A 27204-nucleotide genomic window follows, 5' to 3' on the forward strand; every position below is an offset into this window, starting at 1 on the left:
TTAAGCACACAAGTTTGAAGTTGGAGTGCAGATGAGGGCTTGACTTTACACACTATAAGACATGAAAATTTGAATAGGAAGGAAACATGTAATGCATCTGTTAAGCACAAAATGGAATCTCAGAATTCTATTGCTGCTTGCAAACATTTAATCGCGGTTACAAAACCTTGCAAGGTGCCTTGCTGCCTACTGTCTAAATAGGCAGCTGCCTTCTAAAGTCTATGGTATACTGTTTTTCAAATGCCATTCTGTCTCAATGGCATGCAAAAGACACGGATTGTCCACGTTAAGCGCAAGTTTTTTTTTTAGGCAAAATCTTTGCGCGTACTGTGCAGATGATGAAATGCAACCAACAATTATTTAGATAATCAATTAATCTTCGATTAGTTCTTCGATTAATCGGATAAAAAAACAAAGCAAAAGCCTGAATCATGAAAAGATAAGTTTAATTGTTTTTATTCTTATTATTACTTTCAGGACATATGGAAAACAGCTCCTTTCCTTTACTTGAAAACTTCTATTGGTGATGGAGTAAGACTAAAAATTTGCCCAGCAGAGGGCATTGGTGACACCACAATAGAATTAATAATTGTGCCCAGATAAATACATAACTGTTAACAAAATATGCATGTACGGTCACTGATTATTTACATTTGAAGTATTTTAATTAATATTGTAAGTTTTAAAAATAGTATTGTCACTGATTACATGTTTCTAAAGTATTATTTTCAAAAATAAATTTTTAATGGTAGTGTATGCTTATCCAGTAAAATAATATTTGCCATAGTATACATTTACTAGTGAAATCAGACATTACATTTGGCACATTCAGGACTATAAAATATCAGGACCCTTAGCATTATTATATAATATATTCAGCACTATATACAGTGTAATATCAGTAACAATCTGTAATGCAGTGCAGATTCACTCTTGCGCTGAAAAGTCTCAACGTAGCTCAAGGTATTACATGCGCTTTCACGTGGATGGCACACTTGGACCTCAGAGACATCCATGAAAGCAGCACAACTGATTACTTCGAAAAGGAAATAGAGGAATGATGTTGCACGGTGACTAAACCACAAAGCACAGATTAATCAAAAGGATTGTGCTCCCTTTCTCCATTGCGATCAGTTTGATTGACATGGATAAGCATGCGCTCACTTGCTCAGTGAAGTTTGATGGAGACTCGTTTGTGGTAAAGACAAATAGTTTAGCGAGATGGAAATACGCGTGTATTATCTTCTCTGAAGTGTTTATAAAGTGCTCTCATGTGCTGGACAACTTAGGTCATGTTTTTTTTTTTCCGCTTCACTTTGTCGCAGTCATTTTTCAAACGAGTCTCATCATGCAATACATTTTCACTGGGCTGAAAAGTGACATCACTGACAGAACTTCTCCAAGCTTGCCGCAAATACCCAACTAATCGATAAACAAATTCATTGTCGATGATTTCCATTACTGATATTTATCAATTTTATCAATTAGTTGTTGCAGCACTAGTTCACCACCTTTTACCAGCCCCAACCAGTAGGTGGCTGAATGTGAACGTAAACGTCACTTCCACACCAGAATGTGTACGTGAAAGTGTGGATTTACAGTAAAAAAGGACTTGAATATTGATCTTTTTCTCACCCACATCTATCTTTCAGAATATATGGATTTCACACTGGAACCTTATGGATTACTTTTACTGTATGCTGCCATTATGTCCTTTTTGGAGCTTCAAAGATTTGGTCACCATTCACTTGCATTGAATGGACCTACAGAGCTGAAATATTGTTCTAAAAATCTTCATTTGCGTTCAGCAAAAAAAAAAAAAGTCATACACATCTGGGATGGCATGAGGGTGAGTAAATGAAAGAATTTTCATTTTTGGGTGATCTACCACTTTAAAACGCTGCCTTCTTAGGTAGCTCACTAGGTTTTGGAAGAGAGCCTCTATATCGTCATGATAAGACAGCAATGTGATATAACATAGGCTATAAAGGTAGTACAGTTATACAAAGAACTGCAGCAGTGATATCTCTCAACCTCTGTCATAGCTCTCGGATACTGACTATTGACCAACACCACCAGCTATTTCATGAAAAGAATTGGTTGAAATTACATTGCAGCAGTCAGATGAGGCCTATTCTACATTAGGATTGCAGGGATGAAATAGATTTTTTATTGCCTTTTCTATAGCCATTGCACACCATTCACACGAATCTAGTTAATTGACTTCAAAATAGAGAGAGGGTAATTCATCGCAGACATCAGACATGACTGCATATTACACATCACCAGTCCGCAGCCTTAATCAGCCACACATTCGCTTATCAAAAACAATGCTGCGCTTTTATCTGCTCAAGCACAGCCCACACCACATTCTTGCCCTTCCAATCCCAAGTCAATTTCCATTAACTTCAAATATAAAGCCGCCTAAAAGTCCCCATGGGTCGTACCATAGAGGGCGGGGTTTTTTTTTTTTTCATTAGCCCGTCCACCCAGACCTGCCAGTCACTCAGCTTTTGTCTGAGTTCACTGATCTGCCAACAAACCTAATTGTTAAACTCAATACGTTCAAGCGGCCTTGCACAAAGGCTGGTCCCGCTTTGTTTTAAACAGTGACGTGATCTTTTCTGCTGCAAATAGAAAGGCAATGGTTCTTACCTTCATGAGGGTGAGACGCCCAGAGCTGGGCCATTTGTAGGCTGGCTGGGTTGGGGGCTCGGAAGGCTGGATCCGAGGACAGAGGGCTTGGCCCCCCATGAGCGCTGGAGGAGTATCCGCTTAGGAATGGGCTTGAGGCACCTGGGAAGGAATCACCTGAGAAAAAGAGCAGAGGATCAAACGTTTGCTTTTGAAGTGACTGAATGAAATGAAAAATAAAGACCACAAGCACGGTCATCTGATATGATGACATTCCACTCAGAAGAATAGCCTTGGCAAAAATGGAATGATTACTCTAAACCTTTTGAAATTCAGCAACCGCAGCCGCAAACCTGTTTCCACAGCCAGACAGGCTTTTAATTCCCTTTAAAGAAGAAATGTTTACCGAGAGGCACAGAAAGAACACAAACACGAATAGCCTTTGCTTGTAAACAAATGTCATGAATAATTATTAGTCATCCTAAATGTTATGTTAACTGTCATTACAATAGCCACCAGATGTGCAGCTTAGAGCAGGAACGTCTAAATAAAACTGTTTTCATTTGCCGGCTTTGTCATTGGAGCTACAGACAACGCAGAGAGGTGTATGGAATTCGGTTCACAGACTCCCCAGAGCTTTTAAAGTCTAATGGATAAAAACAACATTGATGGCACAAGCAGTTCATCCACAGTGATCGGTACAAACGTTTACAAATGCTGGTGGGGTACATAGAGAAGTGGGATGGGTCACTTGTACTGATTAGAACATGTTTTCCCAAAACTGGAGACTAGAGATGGGGGTAAACATTTGGTATAGGCTAAATGCAACTTATAATCAAATGGAAGTATTGCAATATTTTACCTCACAATGCTTTCTAACTAAACTCACTGCAATGTTTTAGAAAAAAAAAAGAAAAGAAAAAAAAAAAAGAAAAACAAAAGATTGAGCATCATTCAGAGCAAGTGTTTGAGAAGGCGCAACATACTACAACACTCAGAACGAGCTAAGAAAATAACTGCGCAAAACACAGAAGTCCAATGTAGATGAATGATAAACAGATGATAAAGACTGCAATCCCAGAATATTTAAGTCACAATACACAGCGCATAAAGTATCATAATATGATCTTATCATTACTCGGGTATCGATGTAATATTGCATCGCCAACCCCTACTAGATCCGTCCGTCAGTGTCCAACTATACTATAGCACATTGTTTGCATTTAAATCAGTGAAATAAACCCTCAGGTCCACACGCCACACTATCTATTCAAGCATGATGTAAAACAGGGGAGACAGTCTAAATTAATGAGCCCTTCCCCCGGTTCCTTCGATACAACCTCTTTCTCAGATCCCACATGTCTTTCCTCAATCCAGCGTAGGAGGAGAGCTTCACACTTATTACTCAAACCAGAGATGGACTCAGACACACTTTCACAGATACACACACACACACACACACACACACACACACACACACACACACACACACACACACACACACACACACAGCACTTCCTTCTGTGCCACAGACACCTTAGCACAATGGGTCCATTTTTTGCATGTGTAAATAGTGCATTAGCATGACAAGAGGAGGAGGAACAACAAGGCATCAGTGGCAACATAAGTCTTTTGTAGCAGGGGTTAGCATGCGATTAACCTAGGAGGGAAGCAGTCTTGCTCTGCTGATGAACCATTGGGCCATTGTATTCCACATCGCTAACGGCAGATGCGAACCCTTTGGACTACATCTAAACATTAACCACAGGACAGATTACACCTCTGGATGGGTTGGAATTGGAAAGAGATAGCAGTCAGGAAGGCCATACTCTGGGAGATTGTTATTCACTAGTTGTTAGAATATTGCTGGAGGGATTTGGTTCCATTCAGCACCAATAATAAAGTCAGGCATTTCTATTGGGTAGTTGAGTTCAAGGCTTTGTGGAGGTCAGTCATCTTAATTTACTATTTCTGTACTGTCCTTGCTTCATGCTGGCCTTGGTTTGTGCATGTAACTATTGTCACATTAAAACAGGGAAGTGCCTTTCCTAAACTTGTGTCAAAATGTTGGAAGCTAAGAATAGTATAGAACATCTTTATGAATTGAGAATTAGAAACCATTCCAAACATAGAAAGCCCTGTCACTGTCGCTCGTTGTGTGTTGCAGCTGATTAGGACAAAAACTCTGATTAACATGGAAAAGATACCTTTTATCGCATGTCGCTGCGTCGTGTCTGGTTAGGACACGGTGTTAAATGATATAAAACTGTTTCAGATGGATCATTATTCTGGATGGTGAATCATGATTACCCACAAAAATTTAATGAACTAACTTTTTAGAGAGGTGCGTCCCAAAGCTTCTTAATATGGTCAATTTACTGCCAATGTTTGCCAATGGCTGTGAACTCAAATTTATACAAATGTTAGTGCTGGGTGTAGCTGAACTGTATGAATGACAATTCCGAAATTCTGTCCACACCTTGGTCTTGTAGTATACATTCTTCCACATTACTGAATCAATAAAGCTCAAAACCATTTCAGCAGTTGTATCCTTCTACAATATCTGCAGGCTGAATGCTCCACTCTAAAGGTACCACAGGGATGTCTGCTCCACTGAATGGAAAGCAAGCAGGAGCTCTTTTCAAATAAACAAATCAAAACCTCAAAGCTAACATTACATCTGCACTCAGAAAGCTTTGAGAGAACCACAGCACTCAACAGAAACCAAAAACTGTTGCCTTGATTAACGCTTACCAAGGAGTATGTCCAAGAAGTCAATTGTTTCACATTATCCCATCTGCACAACATTTATCACTGCCATACAATCTCACCTGAACCCAGAGTTTGCAGGGTATGTTAATGGTTTCCAATCACTCAGCATTAAACAAACACAGTTGTCCTTTTGGATGCATGTGGGAAAATGCAGTTCAGTGGGTCACAAATAATTCAGTTCCTTAACATAAGGGCTTTTCAGAAGGGTTGAATAATTTCCTCCTCCAATGTAAAAGGCACTGTCAAAGACACGCTTAACAGTAGGGCTGTGCGGTTTTCCCGTTTTTTCCAATTAATTCGAATTTGATCCGAAATCGAGAAATCAAGATTTTGCATTGCGAACGCTGTAGTTAAATATGTTGTAAATCAACCAAAGGCTGAATAAGGAAGACAAAAATTATTCATAGCGCTTGTCTTAACGGCACTCCCGATCTGATCAGCTGCACGTGTGTGGCACGCCCCAAATGAACATGACAGGTTAACACGGAGACTGATATTAAAGACAGTGGTAATATTCGCAGTACGATTGTACACAGTGTGATTGTAGCCCAACTTTGTCCATCATGCATGTATACAATGGCTTAAAACCATAACTTGCCTCGAAGTGTGCATGTTGATGAACGGTCTCCTTTCTTTGACCCATAAAAAGTATAAAATACTATCAAATAATTTAGATAGGCTATATTTGGGAGAATCAAACATCCACCACTCCTTTTACCATGATGATTCAGATAGATCACTAATTATTGCTTTGTTCTGTGATGTGTTTCAAGTACACTGCTTCTATAGCCAACATTTGGCAAGCGATCATTTTGACAAACTTTGCGAGTTGAATTGTAATGTTAAATTATTTCATATTGCTGCACTGCTCAGTGTGAACCGCTAGAAGGTGCGTCTCTATCTGCAGGGGTTTATGGATATACACACAAATTGTTTGATATACAATGAGTACTTTCTCGATAAACGTGATAATTTATAGATATTGATTTCTAGATAACTTTCTAAACAGACTTGGTTTAGCTCAAATTAATACCTACACTGGCTAAGTAGTATTTTGTAGTTTTCTTATTTTATTCTATTATTTATGAACATCTGGGTTTATTAGATTTTCATTTATTTTACATTTATACTCTGTTAACAACTAACCCCCTGTGGTGCATTTGTAAATTTTTCTTGCACACCTTTGTTTCCTATAATGAGAAGAACTCGAATTTCTCTAACCAGATTGCCTTGCATTTTAATAAAGAACATGCAATTTGAATCATGTTGGAGTACATTTAAAAGCTGAAAATTTGAAAAATTGTGATTTGATTTAAGTTTGATAAAGTTTGATAGATTTGATTTTTTTTGCCATATCGTCCATCCCTACTGAACAGGACAGAGGAATTTCGTAATTGTTCATGTTGCTCAACTCAGCTGGAACCCAAGGCTTTGCGGTGAGCTTTTGCAATTCCCAGAACAACACCTCTTATAATTAAAGCCAGCCCCTTAAAAACAATTCAGAACAGACTCTTGTAAATTAGAGAAAAGAGACACTAATTAGATAATGTCTTAAACTGAGGCAAAGAAACCGGGACCATTAAAATACTCGGAGGCAATCTTAACTGGTCCTTCAAAGCCCACCACCTGCTCTGGAAAACAGAGTACTCCTACACAACAAAAGGTGGCATTATAATAGACATTACAATGCAGTGCAGACGTAACCCATGCTCAGCTGACAAATTCACAAATAAAAAGGAAAAAAAACACAGCAGATTTACATTTAATGTAAATGAGCAGGACAGAATTACACAAGAACGCAATACATTGTAAATTAACAAATATTTCAAGTCTGCTCAACCCTGATGTCATCTTATAATATCATCTTAAAGAGCCCATATTATGCTCATTTACAGGTTCATCATTTTATTTTGGGGGTCTACTAGAATAGGTTTACATGCTTTAATGTTCAAAAAACACATTTTTCTCAAACTGTACATTGCTGCAGCACCTCTTTTCACCCTCTCTGTCTGAAACGCTCTGTTTTAGCTCCTGTCTCTTTAAAGCCCCCCTTTCCAAAAAGCCCAGTCTGCTCTGACTGGTCAGCTGGCCTAGTCTGTTGTGATTGGTCAACCGCTTAGCGCATGTGTCGGAAATGTAACCCCTTACAATAACCGAAGTAGCCCTTAGGTGGGCATTATGCAAATGTATTACATAATGGCATAGCTAAGTCACGGAAGTTATGGCTGGACTGTAAACCAGGCATTTCAGGAGCAGTGTTTTCTGTGGGAGAGAGTAACTCCCTTTGGCGTGGACTTTGTGCTTTGTAACTTTGCAGACCTTTTACATGCACAAACAGCTATATTACACACTAAAGGTAAAATCCTAAAAAGCATAATAGAGCCTCTTTTAAGGCTAGGGTATTTTTTAATTTTGTCACGTGCTATTCCGTATCGTGCACAGTCAAGCGTTCAGCACGTTCAAAATCTTAGGTATCAGTCTGGTCAAAAGATACTCTTTTTTTTTTTTCCACGAGCCCCTATGGACTATAACTGCTTTGTAAGGCTGTCAAATGTACATTCAGAAATGCACCAAAAATGCACATTCGACTGCTAAAATTAGCATTTGAATTTTGGATGTGTGCCAAGCACTGCAGATGAGTTTTAAAGGTTGAATTTCCTTTGAAAATGACAGTGTCTACATCGTTACTGCACGAGATGCTGAAAAAACAATGAGCCATGACGCAGTAGTCAAAGTAGTCCGTCTAGCACTTGATTATATAAAAAAAAAGGCAGACAAGTTTGGAGTGAATGGCCCCCAGAGTTGGACGTCTTTGAAGGTTGCCTCTCGACTATGCTCTACTCTCTTATCAGCGTCTCGCTGCATAAGCAATAAGTACATACATATAACTGTATTAAATGAAAAACACTGTGGTACAGCCCTTATGAAGCTTATTATGACGAGTCCTTATGAAGAGTCCGTGGCAGAACAATAGCACCGGTATAGGCTACTGTGCAGCACCACGTTAACAAAGAACCATCTATTGAAATGTTTCTTTTCTCATTTTATACATGCATTGTACTAATGATGAAGTTTGAGTTACGCAAACTGTGTGCAAGACATAACGGCACACAGAGAACCAAAGTATACTTTTGCCTTTACACATAGTCAGGGAATTATCTCTTTGCTCATATTTTCTTGTAGCTAAATATGCAAGAGAAACATATCTCACAAACCTTGTACAGAATCAGCTCAGCCAGCTGCAAAGTTCTCTTAGCAAGTTTCTACCATTAAGAGGAATACTTTTAGTGCCAGTTACTTTTAACTTGCACTACTGGTAGCCCAAAGATTATGCCAGAAAACAGCTGTTCTTTTACTTTTACTGCAAGCCTACCATTAAGAATTAAACACCACCCTTGTTGAGCAAAGCAACATTCAATTGAGAATAACATACATTTATTTTAATTTTATAATTTTGCAAATCTCCAAGTTAATTTGGTAACCATTCCTATCCATTAAGTTCTGCCAGCAGATCTCAGCATTTTTACTTTTGCTAGTATTAAAGCCAAATGGAAAACAAGTAATTTTAGGATCTATCTCAGCTCAATGTTTCACCTGCAAAGAGACAAAAACAAATGTCAGAACGTTCCAATTCTAACAAGTCAACCAGAATCTAATACAATAACTTGAATTCCTGCTCCCCACTAGCACTGCAGGGCTCAAACTGAAACTTTTGTTCAGATGTTCTGAGTGACAAAATAATTGCTGCATATAGTGGTAAATCTAACACACTGAGGCAAACTTTGCCTAATAAACAAGCTTCTAAGCGTCAAGTTTAGGCACCGCTTCCTATTCAGCTATGAAGCCTACTGTTTGGAACAATTTGTCCGGGCTGCAATTCAGCCTAGAAAATGGCAAAGATTATACATGGGCCTTTGTAGCATACTATAGTGAATGTTTAGTTTAACGTGCAGTTTTTCCTTTAGTTTGAGCAGAAGAATACTTGCCAGTAAATATGATTGAGAGGAACAACAGGTACCATTTTTTATTTAAACAGGACTTAGTTAAAAAAGTCTCTAAGTTATCTAAAAAAAGGTATGTGCTCTATTGCAGTCAGAGCTTTTTCCTTTGCACTCCACCCAATGCTTGAAGGCAGAGAGTACAATTTGAATGAAATTCCAGATGCAGTTTATTGTGCTACTCCAATCCCAATCAATAATTACCAGAAGAAAAAGAATTGGTACACAACACGGGACTTTTAATTATAAAGAAGCCCGAAATACATATGGGACTCTTATTTTGAAATGTCTGCGCTCCCAGTTGTGAGCTCACTGAAGGCTGATTCACTGAGAAAGTGAATCTGATTCAAACTGCTAACCTGAGCTCCTGAGTTCAAACCCTCAGCTCTTCATGTGATTCATGAAAAAGATCCGGTTCAAAAGAGTAATTTGTTCACAACTCTCTCACACTGGGTTTGTTGTTGCGTGCGGTGCAGCGAGCTCGTCAGAAACAGAACGGGTGAAAAGCGGTGCGAGACTCACTGGTTGTGCGCGTTCTAGAAATATATTCAATAACTCACAAGATGATATCTGACGAAACCGCACATGAACGCACACAACCCGACTGTCGCCAATGGCGACTAGATTTTAGAGAGGCCCTATTATGCTTTTTGGGATTTTACCTTTCCTTTAGTGTGTAATATAGCTGTTTGTGCATGTAAAAGGTCTGCAAAGTTACAAAGCACAAAGTCCACGCAAAAGGGAGTTATTCTCTCCCACAGACAACACTGCTCAAGAACTACAAGAAATGGGCTGTTTGTAGTCCAGCCATTTCATCCGTTAAGTATCCACGTCACTATGTAAAACATTTGCATAATGCCCACCTAAGGGCTACTTTGGCCCGCCCTCAAACAAACATAGTTATAGCCAAGGCCAGGATGAGTTGGGTTAGTGTTGTCGACATGTCAAGAGGATGCCGTTTTCTTCACTGCGAAAGTAAAACCTCTTTGTTTGGACTTCCAAAGGCAGATGAATTGAAGAATCAGTGGTTCAAATTTATTTTAATTATTCAGCAGTACAACCTCAACCAATGCCGGATTTTCAAGACGGTTTCTTCTGCGCTTCAGGCTCACAACCTGTGTGTTACTGTGTTGAAATAGTTTTGCTAATCAGCCACGGGTCCACTGCGGGTCCACTTTTACCTACAATTGTGTAGAATTATGCAGATTGTTTGTCGTTCTTACTATCATGAATAGTGATCAAGTGTGGAAATGGATTTATTTTTACAAACGTAATTTTACATCTGCAATCAGGGTTTCCTATTCAGCTGTGGGCCGGCTTTTACCTAAAACTGTGTAACAAAATGGTCGATCTCAAGAGTCTTATATAATTACAAGCTGTAATGTTTCGGCCGCTATCGGTAGTGCTCAGATAACTTGCTCACTAACTCTCTAATACCAATAATGTCCAACCGGGAGTAAGCCTCTGTTCATATCTCGGGCAAAAAAAAAATTCAGCTACACCCATTCCAGCAAAAGATGACTTAACTTAGATGCACTACGTGTCTTTTAATTGAAGCTTTGTTAGGTTCACAATAATCAACAGTGTACTTGTAAGAAAGCTACAAAATTAAAACTTACCACTGTGAAACGTCCTGCTCAAGTCGTGCTTGCGAATGTGGTTCATGTCGATCAGCTTGTTCTTCCAAACTTTCATTATTGGACTCAGGCTAGAGCTGGTACGGCAAAAACCGATGGCACTGTTACCATAGTTACAGTAGTGTTTACAGCTGCTCACGAAGACTCGTGACTACTTAGTAGTAGTGCAAAGCCATATTGCGATTTCAGTCTTATTACAATCTATTAGACAACCTAGACGTATATCAAACAGATGTCTCAAGAGTTCAAAGTCTACAAGTGTTAGCATTTTGGATGGTTTTCCCCTTGTAGGGCTTTACTGGTTGTTTAGATCAGTGTTACTATCAGAAATAATTAATAATTATTTAAAAGTCACATTATTAATATTTAAATTAATTAATTGAATCTAACTCATTAAAACCTCATATGGGGCTCCAGTAAATGTAGTGCGCTATGTTTAGGAGCAAGTTTGGTTATTAGCAATAATCAATAATTATCAAAGAAAAATCATTATTAAAATCAATAGAACATTGATGAGAATCAATGTTAGCATTTTTTAATCCTTTAAATCAACAATTATCAAAGATAAATCACTAATCATTAACATCGATGAAACGTTAATTAAAATGAACACTAGCTTATTGATCATTCAAATTCAACAATCATCAGAGATAATTATCAATTATCAAAAATCAATAGAATATTAATAAGGATCAACACTGATGGGGCACCACCCTGGAATCAGGGACTAATAACCAGATAGTATAACAGTCTCAATATTAGATTGTTTTCTTAGGAAAATCGACACCCAAAGAATATCGATTTTCGGGGAAAAAAAACAATGAACGAAGGCTTGAATCGGAGCACTGACATCCCGTCATCATGACACAGGTGTATGCAAAACAAACCAAAACACTTCTCTTTGTAATATAACAAAGTTTATTTATGCAGTGATATCAATTAATAATTAATACAATGCAGTCAATAAACTTCCGACTTACAACTACAAACTAAACAGTGATATTAGATATGGAAACTAAAATAATCCTATAACACATAAGGTGTGTGTGTGTGTGTGAGAGTGTGTGTGTGTGTAAGGAGGAACGTGCACAAAATGGCGGACGTGACTCTCGTCGAGAGTATGTCACGAGAGACTTCCGGCCAGGGAATATGGCCGCGAATGTGGGCGGAGAGAAACCAGTCAATGGTAGCTTAGGGACAAAGCTGAGCTTTATCACGAAGCTATCTACTAGCCAAAAATGTGTGCCAGAATGTTTGTAAGGGGTCTCGTGCGCGTGTGTGCGTTTAGTACGAGAGAGAGAGAATTAAGTGACGCCCCCAAAGCCGATTTCGCAATCGTGGGAGAGAAAGCAGCTGTTAGTTAATCACTCAGAGACGCGGTGGACGGCTCGTAAACCTTCCCGCATTCTTTGATTCTTTAATGGATAAACTCAGTTTGCCGGTCTCACCCACGATGGCGGAAATGCACAACAGCCCAATGTGGTTGGACTACAATACAGCAAATCAAATTCATAATTAATACCGAGTATTAATAATGAGCAGACATGGCAGTCTGTAAACTGTACAAGCAATAACCTTGATACACAAGAATAACACACTATAATATTCTATCTCTGCCCAGACGTAAACCTCTTACTTGAATCGCATGAGGATGCAGAATGTGTGTTCATCCGTCCTTTAACTCAGACTCGGTTCCTTGAGGCTTGGGTGATGACGGGAGGCCGTTTCCTCACTCTGTCGGTGGTCGGTACGGCTGCTGATTCTCGGCGGGCTGGTGGAGAAATCAGCGACGTTGACTTGATTGAAGAGGGAAGAGAAATCTTTTCTCTTCACTTCTGCAGGCAAATGGATGAAGATGCAGATTGCTCGGCAGTCTCCTTCGGATCCGTTAGAGTGTTCGGTGGAACACAGAGTAATCTCAACTTGTCCAGCGAGATGGAGATTGTATGACTACAGTTTCAAGTCGGACGTTACTTCCTTGTGCCACGAGGCTGCACCTGAGAGGAGCGATGCAAAGTTGCTGGAAGCAAATACCAGAAGCATTTCAGAGGTATTTCTACTCCTGATGATGTCATGGTTGAGGTGCGTTGTGTCGTGTGCCTCATCCAAGAGGAGTTGAGAGTTCGATCCTTTAGTGAGCAAGGCTTCATGGGATTTGTAGTCTGTTTTGGACTCCTTTTGTTTGATTTTGGTGCGGTTTTTATCAGTAAGATTTATGACCTGGTATGTGGGGGCCTGAGTTAGGTTTTACGACTGTTACGCCTGCCTTTGTCTTCTATCTGAATACATGAGGCTCAACATGTAACTGTGACATTCGTAACGAAGAGATGTCATGTCAGTAACAATGGTTTCCCCCCCATTTATGTGAAAAGAACAATTAATAAAAATTCAATTTTACATGTTCTTAGGAGTGCCAACCCTCCTACATGTCACAGAATTTCACATATTTGGGATAAAATGTATGAATGCAAATTAAATCTTATTAAAATCTTGATATGTCCTAATGTGATGATTTAACCACAAAAGGCTACGATATAATTATAAAGTCTGCATGTACTGTGTGCTTCAAAGTTATTTGCCGTGTCCAAAATTGTGTACAGTCAAGAATATGTAATGTTTTTAAGGACACACTTCTCAGCCGGTAAATCAGTACATTCTTAAGGTATGGATGTTAGAATGAATAGATTTATACATTCACATCACGAGGCTGTGATAACAACAGCGAAAATAGTCTACTCTGGTTTTGTTAAACAATTGCCATTTAAGCACAAGGAACTTTCTTGATTTATATAGTATATCACTTACAGTTGAGAAGAGCCGTGCGACTTGTAGTTTTTGGCCGTTATTTTTATTTTTATTTTTTTTATCCAAAGCTACCGAGGTAAAGTGTCCAGTCGATCTGTATTTTGGTATCTTCGGAAAGGAAATACTAGGCTATACAGCTATTTCTCAGCTTACTCTTCTGAATACTAAGGATTCTGACATACTACTGTTTTTCACACACAACATTGTAGGGAAGTAAGGATTTTCGGACACAGCGATTGTGTAAAGCCGGCCGCTGATACACAGACAACACTTCATCACCGCATGTGTAGTAGGTAATTGGGGTGCAAATCAGACGTTTCATCATGATACGATCTTGAATCGATTCTCATGGCCTGCGATCCAATATTTGCTGTTACTTCAAAGTTTGCCGTGGTACGATTCGATTCAGGGGCCTGCAATCGATATTCCGATATTATGTGCCTATTTTACACAATTAAATTTATTTTATTTTTTTTGCTCTCAAATGCGCCAAAATATAATTTTATTATTTTATTCAGCTCTCTGTATAAACATTGGGAACCACAACAAAATAAGGTACTTCAGATGCTGAAAAAAATTATACAGATAAATAATATAAAAAAATATAGTCACAATGAACCACTCATTTAATGACAGCTAATTTTTCAGTTTTGTTCAATTCAAAGTACTTCCATACTAGAGCCCGACCAATATGGGATTTTTGAGACCGATACCGATTTTAGAGGGGGGAAATTCACCGATTACCGATATGGTGACAGATATAGCTAATTTTTGAGCTGGAATGAAAACAGACCTTTTCTATGTGGATTGTACACCGATTTTGCACCGATGACTATGCAAAGGTACTCAGAAGGCTGCTTTTTAAACAAATATTTTTATCAAAGAATATTTGATATTGTTATTATACATTGTCAACAAATTCTAGAAATGAACACTGAGAAAATAAATAAAAACACAATAAATAGCTTAATAAACATCAGTACTGTTAGTATAAGTCAATTGCTGACCATTTAAATAAAGAATAAAATAAAAATCAGTACTGTATGTTTAGTATGTCAGTTGCTGACCATTTAAATAAATAAATAAAAATACAATAAATAGCTAAATAAACATCAGTACTGTATGTTTAGTATCAGTCAAATGCTGACCATTAAAATAAAGAATAAATTCAAATAAAATAAATAGCTAAATAAACATCAGTAGTACTGTTTAGTATCAGTCAGTTGCTGACTATTTAAATAAAGAATAAATAATTTATTTTATTTTTATTTATTCTTTATTTAAATGGTCAGCAACTGACTGATACTAAACAGTACTACTGATGTTTATTTAGCTATTTATTTTATAGCTAAATAAACATCAGGGGCCGGTTGCACCAGCTATACATACGTTACAACTTAGCCTAGTTGTGGCGTAAATGGGCACTAAGTCACAATTTACGCTCTACTAAATATTTGAGCATTGCACCTTTATATTTATGTAGGACGTAACCCTACGTATAAACTAAATATTTACGGCAGCCTCCGACCAGGAGTAACTGATGGAATAAAAAAGCAGACTCATTTAATGACATCAATGAGCTCATGTTTTTGTTGACAGGCATAAGTCCTTTCGACATATATGATGGTGTTGTCATTTACACTCGTTAACATTTACGAGAGAGAAGGAAAAAAAATAAATTACTTTTAAGCGGCTCTTCAGCATGAAACCGATCTAACGGTGCAGTTTTTATGGTGCGTCGCCCAATGTCAAGTTTCAACACATTCTATATATATATATATATATATATATATATATATATATATATATATATATATATATATGATATTAAAATGAATAAATGTCTATTTTACCAGCCTGTTGTATTAGTATTTATCACCCCTCATTTATTTTAGATACAGTTCCTATATATTATTATTTACACAGGGCAAATATACTATTTATTAAATCTACTTTTATTACGTATCCTATTTTAATGTCTGGAAAACCAGACTTTTAAATATTACATTTTATAAATGCAACGACAGGAATTGTTCAGTTGAAGGGGGTACCAAACTGTGAATCCTGAACAAAACAGTTTGGTGAATACATTTACATGCTGACAAGGTATGAAAGTAGCTATGTGATTAGCTAGTTAGCTATAAGCTCGTTGCCACGGAGAGTAAAAGATGGACTTTATTTACTTTCCAGCATTGTGTCTCACCAACTAGGTAACAGCGAAGCGTGAAATCAACACTCACCGCACACAATCCACCACCGCACCGTTGTCTGCTGAGCTGCAAAAAGATGCTCTGATGTTTACCTTTCAATCTGCTACATTACTGACTGCTCTGACAAACTATAGCTGGCTAACAGCAAACAGATGTGATAAACATGAGTGACATGGTTGTCAGGGACAGGGTTAACGTTACATTAGTTATATAAAATGATGGGGTCATTTTTTATTAACTTTCCAGTATGTATTTCACAAACTAGTTAGCAATTTACAGAGAAGACACCGCTGAACTCCGCCCTGTCTGCAGAGCCACCGTCAGCTCAGAGTCAACTCTGTAAACAATGGAGTCGGAGCACGCTTTGCTGGACAAACTACGCTATGACACCAATTCTAAAGCATTGTTTTCTGCATTATATGTTCTGAAAAAAGTTTTCATATCGGCACATATCGGTAAAATACACGCCGATACCGATATATCGGTGAAAGGCTAATATCGGCTGACCAATATATCGGTCGGGCACTATTACATACCCATGACGTGGTTTTCTTGGCTACAACTTCCACAGTTGTAATGAAAAATTCTGTTACAGTTAACTGGGATAAATGTTAGTAAGGGTGTTGATGTGTAGATGTTTAAAGTCTTATAACTGATGCTGGAGCTCAGCAGGTGTTTCTCTTTCCCTTGTTAGTGTTGTTCAGAATGTCGGTGTTGTCAAAATGTTTCACATGGTTGAACTACTCCATGGTACTTTAAAATTCTCATGTAAAATTCAAATGGGCTCTGCTTTTGTCACGAGAGCTCACATATTAAGGAGTGCCTGGTTGATGTGCTCGCATGGATAGTGTCAACGGAGCTCGCATTTCGCAGGAAGCCCGGTTGACGCGTGCGCACACTGCACAGAGAGCAGAGCACAATTTGGCTTCACAGACCCCGCGCACATCCGTGTCCCACATGAAAAGCATATTTAGCATACATAAAGTCAAATGAATGTAATAAGGTTGCTTCAGTGCCTGACGGAAATGCGTACAGACATGGCTGAGGTGAGAGTATTAAAATAAAGGTACATCTTAAAAAAAAATGTCTACATCGATATTTACATGTTGTATCGATATCACTGGATCGATGCATTGATCCAGATCTATGGATCGTTACACCCTAGTAGGTAACAGAAAGCAGAGTGCTGATTAACCTTGAAGCATGCAGCACATGCAGAATATAAATTTAATCAAATTGCAGCCTTTGGCGGTTTAATAAGCACATTAAGGCATATAGCAAACTGCTTAACCGGAGGCAAGTTCGAAACATACAAACTAAATGTGCTTTGTTCGGTTTTCCGCCAAAATAAAAGCTTAATTTAAATAGATACATGAAATTCAAGAAACTGCGACAGAAATATATTTCTAATGAATAGTAAAATTTAATATTAAATTTAGTAATAAATAAGTATATCAATAATAATTACATTGTATTTAAGCAATATCTCACAAGCAAGGGTAATTTTGTACTGAATAAAGTTTACATCAATTATTTCATTAATACTAGGGTGTTGTTTGTAGTAGGGATGTGCGAGACTAGTCGACTAGTCAAATAAACGGTTCTGATGCTGCTAGTTGACACTAGGATTACTAGTCCGAGGTTAATATTTCCCCCCATTAAACTGATAATAATGTTACACATTTACTTTTGGCTTTATATTTTTTTTTTTTACAGAGGCTGCACTTAAATTACTGTCATATTAATGTTACATATTTTAAATATAATTAATAATACAAATATTATTTTAAAAAGAGGATTTCTGGAGCAGATACAGAGTTTCATTTCACCTCAGGCTGCGCGTGCGTGTTCGCTCTCATTCGTAGCGCGCGCAGGAAAATGTCCTCTAGCTAGACAAGCAAACTCAGCAAAGTAATGAAATCACTTCAGTGGTGCGGGAATCGGCTTTCCAAATGTTTGAAAAAAAATTTCACATTTGAGTCTTCTTTACATCTGTGCATGCTTGTACGTTATTTTTCCACTGAGCGGGCTTTTTCAAGCACAGGATAGCCACCTCAGGTGAGTCAAGTCCCGTCTTTCACCAGACCATGTAGACGTGTTAATTTTACTCATCAAAAAAAGTATGCTTTTAAGTAAGTAGCCTAGACAATAACCGTTTTAGACTAGGTATGCCATTTTTTTTAATCTGCTGATTAAGAAGGCTATTTTCAACGAGGTGCCGACTGCTTAACAGGTTAAACTATCTTTTATTAGTTTATTTTCTTATTATCCTATAGCTACTTTTTTTTTTTTTACATCGTAACTGTTATTGTTTAACGTTCTTTACCGAACAGCTGTCATATTAGATCAATGGTTAATGCACGACTGCACGTTGCAACTTTTTTTCTCTCTCATAGATTTGGCTTAGTCTACCTGTTAATTATTTTCAACAATGTCCTGACTGTTTTAATATGTTAAGTAACTTTTACTTGGTGATTTCCGTTTAGAACAGGCTTTGGAATAGATTAAGTATTTTAAATGGGTCGCATTAAAACATTTTTTTTATTATTTATTTATTTTTACTGTTTTCTGAAGGTTGGTTTCTCTTTAGACTAGTCGGTTACAAAACTTCCGATTAAAAGACACATCCCTAGTTTGTACTCACAAATAAATAACTCCAATGTTGTGTTTTATGAATTCATTTGATTAGACAGTTTTTCTGATTTAATTGAGTTTTCTAAAATGTAATTAAACTTTAGAAAACAAAACATTTAGAAAAAATAAAACTGAAAACAAAATTCTGAAAAAAAAATAATACTGATTTCATTAGGACCCTAGTTACCAGAGGAGGCAACAACATGAGCCAGCACTAGAAAGGTCAAGCACATCTGTTACCATGTTCACGTATTCAAGCCTTCTTTACAAGACAGAACACTGTTCATTTTACAAAAGTAGCATTTGTTCACAGGGTGTCTTTTTAAGGTGCTGAAAGCCCATAGCTGTAGCCTTGTTGCCATGGAACAACATGAGCAAGCCAGTCAAATTTAACAAATTATTTTTAATTAATAGCCCACAATGATATATTAATAATGTTGCACTAAATTAACTCATGCTGGCAGATGTGTAGCATGCTACAGCTTTCTCATAATATAAAAGCTGCTCATCACCTTTTCATTACACAAGAACAACATTGTACTTCAGCGACATGGAAAATAAGAATCTGGGTGGGTTGCACTGACAAGTATTAATCTTACATTTAGATTAAATCAAGGTTTATCTGATTATTTTGTTACAACAAACTTTAAACCTTATTTAAAAATAATCAGGGTTACATTTTAACGATCGATTTGATCCTGATTAAAATTTTACAGTAAATCTGAATTTACTTTAATCCTGTTGCTCCAATACTTTAAACTCTTATTTAAATCTCAGTTAGGGGTTAACTTTAAACTTGCTGCTAAGGTGATTTAAATAAAAAAAAAAAAAAAAAACAGACCTACAGTTAAACATGAATGACTAGGCAAATGAACAGTGGACTTTGAACTTCGAGACATTTGTCATATTATTTATGTTTATTATGGTCCGAAATGTTGGGCCATTGGCCACAATGTGTATTTTCAAATTCGGTGTGCAAGTGTGGCGGCTCGTCTCGGTGGCGGCGCAGTTACCCGCTTCCCCATCCTTTACATGCGGAGACACTGGACAGTGAAATTTCAGCATTTAACGAAAACGGTTACAAGCGACAGGTGTTCGTTATTGGTCCCCTCCTCTCCTATACTCATTTCAGTTGGCAGCATGGGCTGTTCATTTCTGGCCACAATAGTGGCGCTGACGAGGGTAGGCGGTCGATCCGAGACCCGTGTGGTCCTTTTTTTCTTAAATTATGATCCCATATTTTAAAGCTTGTGACATTGTACATGCTATTGCGATATTTTCTTAACCTCCTTGATCAACCCTGCATACTAACGATCTACAGCTTAGTTGAGAATCCATCATGGCGGACAAAATTAATCGCAGGTGACCGTTTTAATTAGGAGTAAAGGTTTATTCTCTGATTTGTTAAACTGTATTTAAAATTAAGTGGTGCAACAACTCAAATTAAATAAAAGTTGTACCAACAAACCCTGGATTAGCTTTAAACTCTGCTTAATTTAATCCTTATTGGTGCAACCCACCCTCTGTGCCTAACTTCAAGACCCAACCATTTCAAGTATTACACAGGGAACTGTGATTTCACCTCAACCTTTCATCTTTCCTCAGACAAATTAGCACATGATGACAAATGCCTCAGGATAAGAAAGAAAAGGAGAAAAAATATATACTTCAAAAAAATTAAAGGGTACATATATTAAAGGGTACAATCAAGCCAATATGGAACGTGTAATAAAAAATAAAAAAAGAACAAAGAAAATATCCATGTGAGCTTCATAAGGTCTAAAAAATAAAATGAGCATTATCACCAAATTAGTAAATGGAAAACAGAACATGTTTGCCAACTGCAGCTGCACACATTCGAACTGCACTCCTTTTTCCCTTCTCGAACTTCATAAGGCAGCTGTTCAGAAACACAGCAATTTTGTTTATGACAACTCCAATAAATGGATTGCTTTACCAAGATTGCTCTTGGTTTAATAGCAGTTACTTAACCTAAATCTGCTCAAAACCAAACAAATACATTTCTTTAACATCCCAGGTGAACAAAACTAAAGGAAACAGTATGCACGTGTTAAAGTGTTTGGAACAGCCGGGCAGGCTAAAATCGCCTTAGTGTCTTCATCACTTTGCAGGCACTGTAACAGGAGTAAGTGATATGAGAGCAGGACTGCAGTGCTGGCTTTCATTTCAAATCCTTTGTTAGCTTTTCAGAGGCATGGCCTAATCCCAGGTCAGGTCACCACTCCCCTGTGTGGACACGGACGCAAACTACCCCACCCCCGCATGGGCCGGTCCAGACACCTCCCTCACTGCCCTTTGGCCCGTCCTTCAGGCTCATGTGTGAACATGCACATGCACAGCAACTTCTGATGAGAACACTAATTATTACTGCTAGTGACTCAGTGTACTGTAAAATGTCATTATCAGCAGTTTTTAAATAACAACTTTAAGCACTTAAAAAGAAAAAGTAAAAAGAGTCCAGTTGACACAGACACTATTTGACCAGTGAATTTCCATGACCTTTCCAGGTGTTTATAATTACTGGATAATAGTTATTAAAAATGATTCAAATTCAGACTGACTTAGATCAACTTGTGAATTGGTTTGAATGAAAGTAGTCACCTTGGTTTGCAAGCAGTTTTACTCTCCACAACAGCAATATCAAGAGAATGAAATATTTTAAACCAGAGCATAACTAGAAAATGTACAGTATATATATATATATATATATACACACACACACACACACACATATACACACACACACATATACACACACATACACACACACAGAATTCTGAGATGTTCTTCTTCTCACCACAATTTTACAGAGCAGTTATCTGAATTACCGTAGACTTTGTCAGTTCAAACCAGTTTGGCCATCCTCTGTTGACCTCACTCATCAACAAGGCGTTTCCATCCACAGAACTGCCCCTCACTGGATGTTTTTTTGTTTTTGGCATCTTTCGAAGTAAATTATAGAGCAGGGGTCTCCAACACGTCACTCGCAAGCTACTAGTAGCTTGAGACCTGATTGTAGGTAGCTCGCCAAGGGATTCTGAAAACTTTCATTTAATTCAATCAGGGTACAATCCAATATACAAATATCCCGCCCCCTCCAATGAAAATGCAGTATTTGCAATATCAGCCAAAATATAGCATGTCTTCTCGCTAATGACTACGAGACTCATTACTGTTGAGTCCAGAAATTGAGTTTGCATCATTTTAGCTTGCTTCAAGATGAATAAACACACCGTTCAACCAAACCAAAGGTAGAAAACATACTATTTCAATGAAGAATGGGAGAGTGAGTTTTTCTTCACAAATGTAAGCAAAAGATGTGTGTGCCTCATCTGCGGTGCCAGCGTTGCTGTCGGGAAAAGATGCAATGTCGAGCAACATTAAACTCAAGTTCACGGCAACTTCGCACAGGACTTCCCTGCCAGTAGTGCGCTACGAACTGAAAAGGTGAACCAGTTTAAAGCAACCCTACAAAGACAGCAATCTTTATTCACTAAACCGGTCAAAAAAGGAAATGCAGTAACTGAGGCATCAATTAAAGTGGTGCGCATATTGATGAAACAAGAAATCGTTCACCGATGGCGCCATGGTGAAAGAAGCGAGACTGCAACGGCTAAAACTTTGTTCAGGGACCATAAAAGACAGAGATTATGTCAGCGATCGCCGATGTCCAGCTCAGTGCCAACACAGTGGCAAGGAGAGTGTCCTTGCTTTCTTCTGATGCAATGGGACAGCTAGAAGGGGACATGGCAACATGCAAGTGGTTTTCAATTAAATGTGATGAATCAGTTGACGCAAGTGACATGGCTCAGTTGCCTGTTTTCATTCAGATGGTTTTTGATCACTTTTCCACCAAAGAGGAGTTTTTGACATTGCTTCCTCTGAAAACCACAAACAGGAGTCAATATCTACAATGTTTTAAAGAACTACTGTTTAAAAAAAAAAGTGTTTTTTTCAAGTGTTTCTTGATGAACTTTCTGCAGACTATGGTGATCTCCTTCACACGAAGGTCAGATGGCTGAGCAGTGGTAAAGTACTTCACTGCTTTCTTTCCTTGCAGAGTGAAATTAAGGCTTTTCTGGAATCAAGGGGGAGGACACTACCCTGTTGTATGACGCTGGGCGGCTGCTTGATCTCGCATTCTTGGCTGATGTGACAGAGAAACTGAATCAGCGCAATATTCAGTTACAAGGTAAAGACAAAACCGTATGTGATATGATCAGTGTTGTGAAGGCATTTAAAGCAAAACTTTTATTTTACCTTCATCAATTGAAAAACAAAAGACTGCAACACTTCCCTTCAGTGGCAAAGATGTTAGAGACCCACGCTGATGCAACTGAGGTTTTGGATGTAGACAAGAATTGTGACCTCCTGTCCAGGCTTGGGCAAGAGTTTGAAGAAAGGTTCAGTGATTTTGACAAACTTGAGCTCTGTGAGGCATTCATTGCAAACCCTTTCATGGAAGTAGGCATTAGTGAGATTTCAGAGCAGATGGCTGAACTGTTCAATGTCAGTTCTGACATTCTCTTTTTAACCGAAATTGAATAAATGTAGGATATTTTAGACATAGTTTTGACATTCTTAACCGATTTACTTTAACCAGTGGCTTTGTTTTAATTTGTTATTTTGTTGAGGTAACCTGTAGGGCTCTTTGAAATAACTGAAATAATTTGGCAAAGTGATATGGAATCGTTACGCAGTCAAGACCTGGATCTACTTCATAGCCGTGCGTTTCCTTGAAAAATAACTGCACACCTTAGAACGTCCATGAACCAATCAGAATCAAGCATTCAACAGACCCGTGCTATAAATATATGCAAAAAAACTAATTTTATATATATATATACAAAAAAAAAAAATTACTACACAAGTAGCTCTCAGCCACCTTTATTTTTTTGAAAGTTGCTCAGAGTAAAAAATTTTGGAGACCCCTGTTCTAAAGACTGTTGTGCGTGAAAATCCCAGGAGATCAGCAGTTACAGATATACTCAAACCATCCCATCTGGCACCAATCATGCCATGGTCTAAATCACCGAGACCACATTTTTTTCCCTATTCTGATGGTTGATGTGAACATTAACTGAAGCTCCTGACTAGTATCTACATGATTTTAAGCACTGCTGCCACATGATTGGCTGATTAGATAATCGTATGGATGATTGTTGGTGCCAGACGGGCCGGTCTGAGTATTTCTGTAACTGCTGATCTCCTGGGATTTTCACACACAACAGTCTCTAGAATTTACTCCGAATGGTGCCGAAAACAAAAAAACATCCAGTGAGGGGCAGTTCTGCGGATGGAAACACCTTGTTGATGAGAGAGATCAACAGTGAATGGTCAGACTGGTCAATGTCTACGGTAACTCAGATAACCGCTCTGTACAATTGTGGTGAGAAGAATATAGTCTCAGAATGCTATTCTGAGATGCGGGTTGGCGCTGTTTTGCCGGCAACGAGGGGGACCTACACAATATTAGGCAGGTGGTTTAATGTTGTGGCTAATCAGTATGTATGTATGTGTATATATATTTACTTACAAGCCTTTAACGATTTTATTAATTTCCATGACAATTTAAAATTACCAGATATTTTCAGACTTTATTGCCATTGGAAGCCTGCCTTTTTTCTCCAAACAATAGGTGCAAAATTAGACAAAATTATCGTCTAAAAAAAAAATATATATATATATATTTAACAAACGTAAATGTGGCATAAATCAGCAAGCTATTTCTGCTCTGTCCTTTAGCACTGGGACCCAAATTAAACAGCACAGAAATGCTGCAGTTTTTTTCTAGGCCAGGAGGCTCTACAACATAGAAAACTGATCTAATCAGCCTTCCAATCACTTACCGTCAAATTACATTTTAATAACGTTTTTTCCACTGCCACTTCAAACAGATGTTGAATCAAGGATTTTTTGTTCCCTTTCCCCACCTTTGCAGTAAAACAGAATCATTTTAAAAGCAATTTAGAATTAGTTAAATGGCAATTCTAGGATTTTTTGAGAGGCTAAAACACTGAGAAAAAACAGCTGAAAAGCTTTAAAAAAAAAAGAGAAGAAAACCTGTTTACATCCTCTCCCTTTTTCAATAAAAACAGTGAATCATCCGACCACTAAAAACAGAAAAAGAAAGCTGCAAATGCCCTGCAGTGAGACCCATGCTCATAAAACACATTCATGTGAACGTGTCTAACAGCCGGGGCATTTTAATTCAAATGTGCACAGTGCATAACCCATGTAGGATGAGCAAATGGGTGTACGCACCAGGACACTAAACACTTTGTTTAATTCAGAGGAAAGTCAAGGCTGCAGGACGTTTACACTTTTCCTCCCCCCCGGTTCCCACCGGGGGGTGTACTCCTTCATTTTACCATTCACCCTTTCAGCCAAGCTCCTCGCCTGTCACACTAAATCACAATAAGGGACAGGTCTCATACTGTCTATAACAGCCAGCTCTTGTCCCATGCTGTGGGCAGATCACAGAGAAAGTTCCACTTCCATGATGGAACCAGACAGCACTGAGGACGGGTGCAAATTAATTGGGCTCTTGCCGCATCCTGTTGCTAAATAAACTGCAACAAATCATTGGTTTAGCACCTTCCTCCCTCTGCACTTTACATTCTAGGAATGTTCCTATAACCTTGAAACCTCAGTATACAGAGACGAGGAAGTATAACACCTGGATGGCAAAGGCCATTTTTTACAAGCGGTTTTCCCCCTCGAACACACTTCAGGGTATAAATGAGGGCTTGTTCCCTTCCTGATGGGTTAAACCGGATAAGGCAATACAGCCACTTCTGGAGAAGCCATCAAAACATGGTATAATATACAGCTTCTTAAAAGAAAAAAAAAAGCTGAAATAATGTAATAGCAGAACCTTCATTCCCAAGCTCTGAACATGAAAATGCTGCATTGCAGAGATATACAAAACTTCCATCTTAAAAACATTTTCACTAATCAGTCTATAAGAATCCCTGTATTATTAGGGTGACCCAGACAGGACCTGGTTCTTGTCTTTTTTTTATTTTATTATTATTATTATTATTATTATTATTCAAAAACAGCAAGATGGAAGCATAAAAGATTGGAAGAGAATATCCACGTCTTTGCGCATCTTCTGCACATGCGCCTGCCGCTTACTATACAAGAATATCACAAAGCAGTCATAATGTGCATGCACTGAACATGTCCCGTAAACATACTTAGAAACTTACTTTGAAAGGCTGATCGCTCGAACAAGCTCAAGATTTAACGGCAAACTGAAAAACAAAAGTATACCATATCCTCAACAGCCAAAAGTGCAGCACGCCATAAACAAGCTAATTAAAGCGCTGGCGCTAAAATAATCAAACATAAAAATAAAAATCTACATAAGTCAACCATTCCTACTACGACCAATTCATACCATAGAGTGGAATCAACACGGGATATTGGAGCCCTGAACCGTGCCTTCCTATGAGCTTAGAAACCCTTGGACTCTTTTACAGCCAAACAATACTCAAGTCAGAAAAAAATAAAAAAAAATATTCAGAGGAACAAGATCATAAAACTGAGCTGACACTGAGGGTTTGCAAAGAGAGGGTACTCAAATGGAATCAATAAAAAAAAAAAAATACTACAGGGGAGTGAACCATGTGGAGGCAGTCAGTCCTATCTTGAGGCCAAACACCAGGGTCCTCGATTAAAAACAGCCCATAAACCACCAGCAGTGCTGCAACCCCAGGTTCCTCTGATGCGCCATATGAAAATCGATCAATCATAAGTTCTAAAAAGCACTGCACTTCAAAAGGCATATCAAGCAACGATTTGCATTTTCCCATGATGCTTTGGTAGATCAAAGTTTCACAGAAACGAGTGTGCTTTGGAGTAAAACACCATATTCCATGCTTTACATCTTAAATGCGTTCAGCAAACATTATGTCCTGCTTTTAGCAAGGCTTTTACTATTAACAAGGCCAGCAATGCTAAAGCAAGACAAGGAAGCAAAAATAATGGTGTCTTGTTCAAAACTTGTGCAGTCACAACAATAGACAACCATTGACAAAGCCAAAAAGAGAGGCAAAACATCAACCAGACAATGCAGGACAAACTAATTTAGTGAGAGAGCCATATAAATCTTCAGGTAGATTAATGTCCTTTAACAGATGCTAAACATGTAAGCCATTACCCAGAAATTGTGTATTACACAATTTATACTTGCTCTCCTTCATTAACCTAACCAAAAACATGCCATTCTAATGCCACTGTCCCTAATCTACAGTATCATAAAAGTGAGCACATGCCACAAAATACTACTAAGATCCATTGTGCCTTTGCCACCACTTTAAAATGCATAAATCACATTTCCATTTAAGCTATAGCCTGCTGTTAAAAATCAAGGAGTCTCCAAAGTAATGTTGTAGAGACGTACTTTTAGGAGTAATGCTTTGCAACATGAACAGCATGGCAATTCCCTCCCATCACATCGGAACAAACATTCCTTTTTCAGTGGGA

At 38.1% G+C, this 27204-nt stretch overlaps 1 protein-coding gene across 3 annotated transcripts in view; it reads right to left on the reverse strand.

Annotated features, from left to right (window-relative positions):
- Nucleotides 1-27204, reverse strand: part of LOC127450156 (trinucleotide repeat-containing gene 18 protein-like) — a 97425-nt gene that overhangs the window by 64301 nt on the left and 5920 nt on the right. For all 3 annotated transcript variants that reach the window (XM_051714001.1, XM_051713999.1, XM_051714000.1), the window contains exon 3: nucleotides 2656-2811. In XM_051714001.1, coding sequence (XP_051569961.1) covers nucleotides 2656-2811 — 156 coding nt within the window. The remainder of the gene's footprint in view (nucleotides 1-2655; nucleotides 2812-27204) is intronic.

This window comes from Myxocyprinus asiaticus, chromosome 13 (assembly GCF_019703515.2).
Source record: "Myxocyprinus asiaticus isolate MX2 ecotype Aquarium Trade chromosome 13, UBuf_Myxa_2, whole genome shotgun sequence".
Taxonomy (NCBI): domain Eukaryota; kingdom Metazoa; phylum Chordata; class Actinopteri; order Cypriniformes; family Catostomidae; genus Myxocyprinus; species Myxocyprinus asiaticus.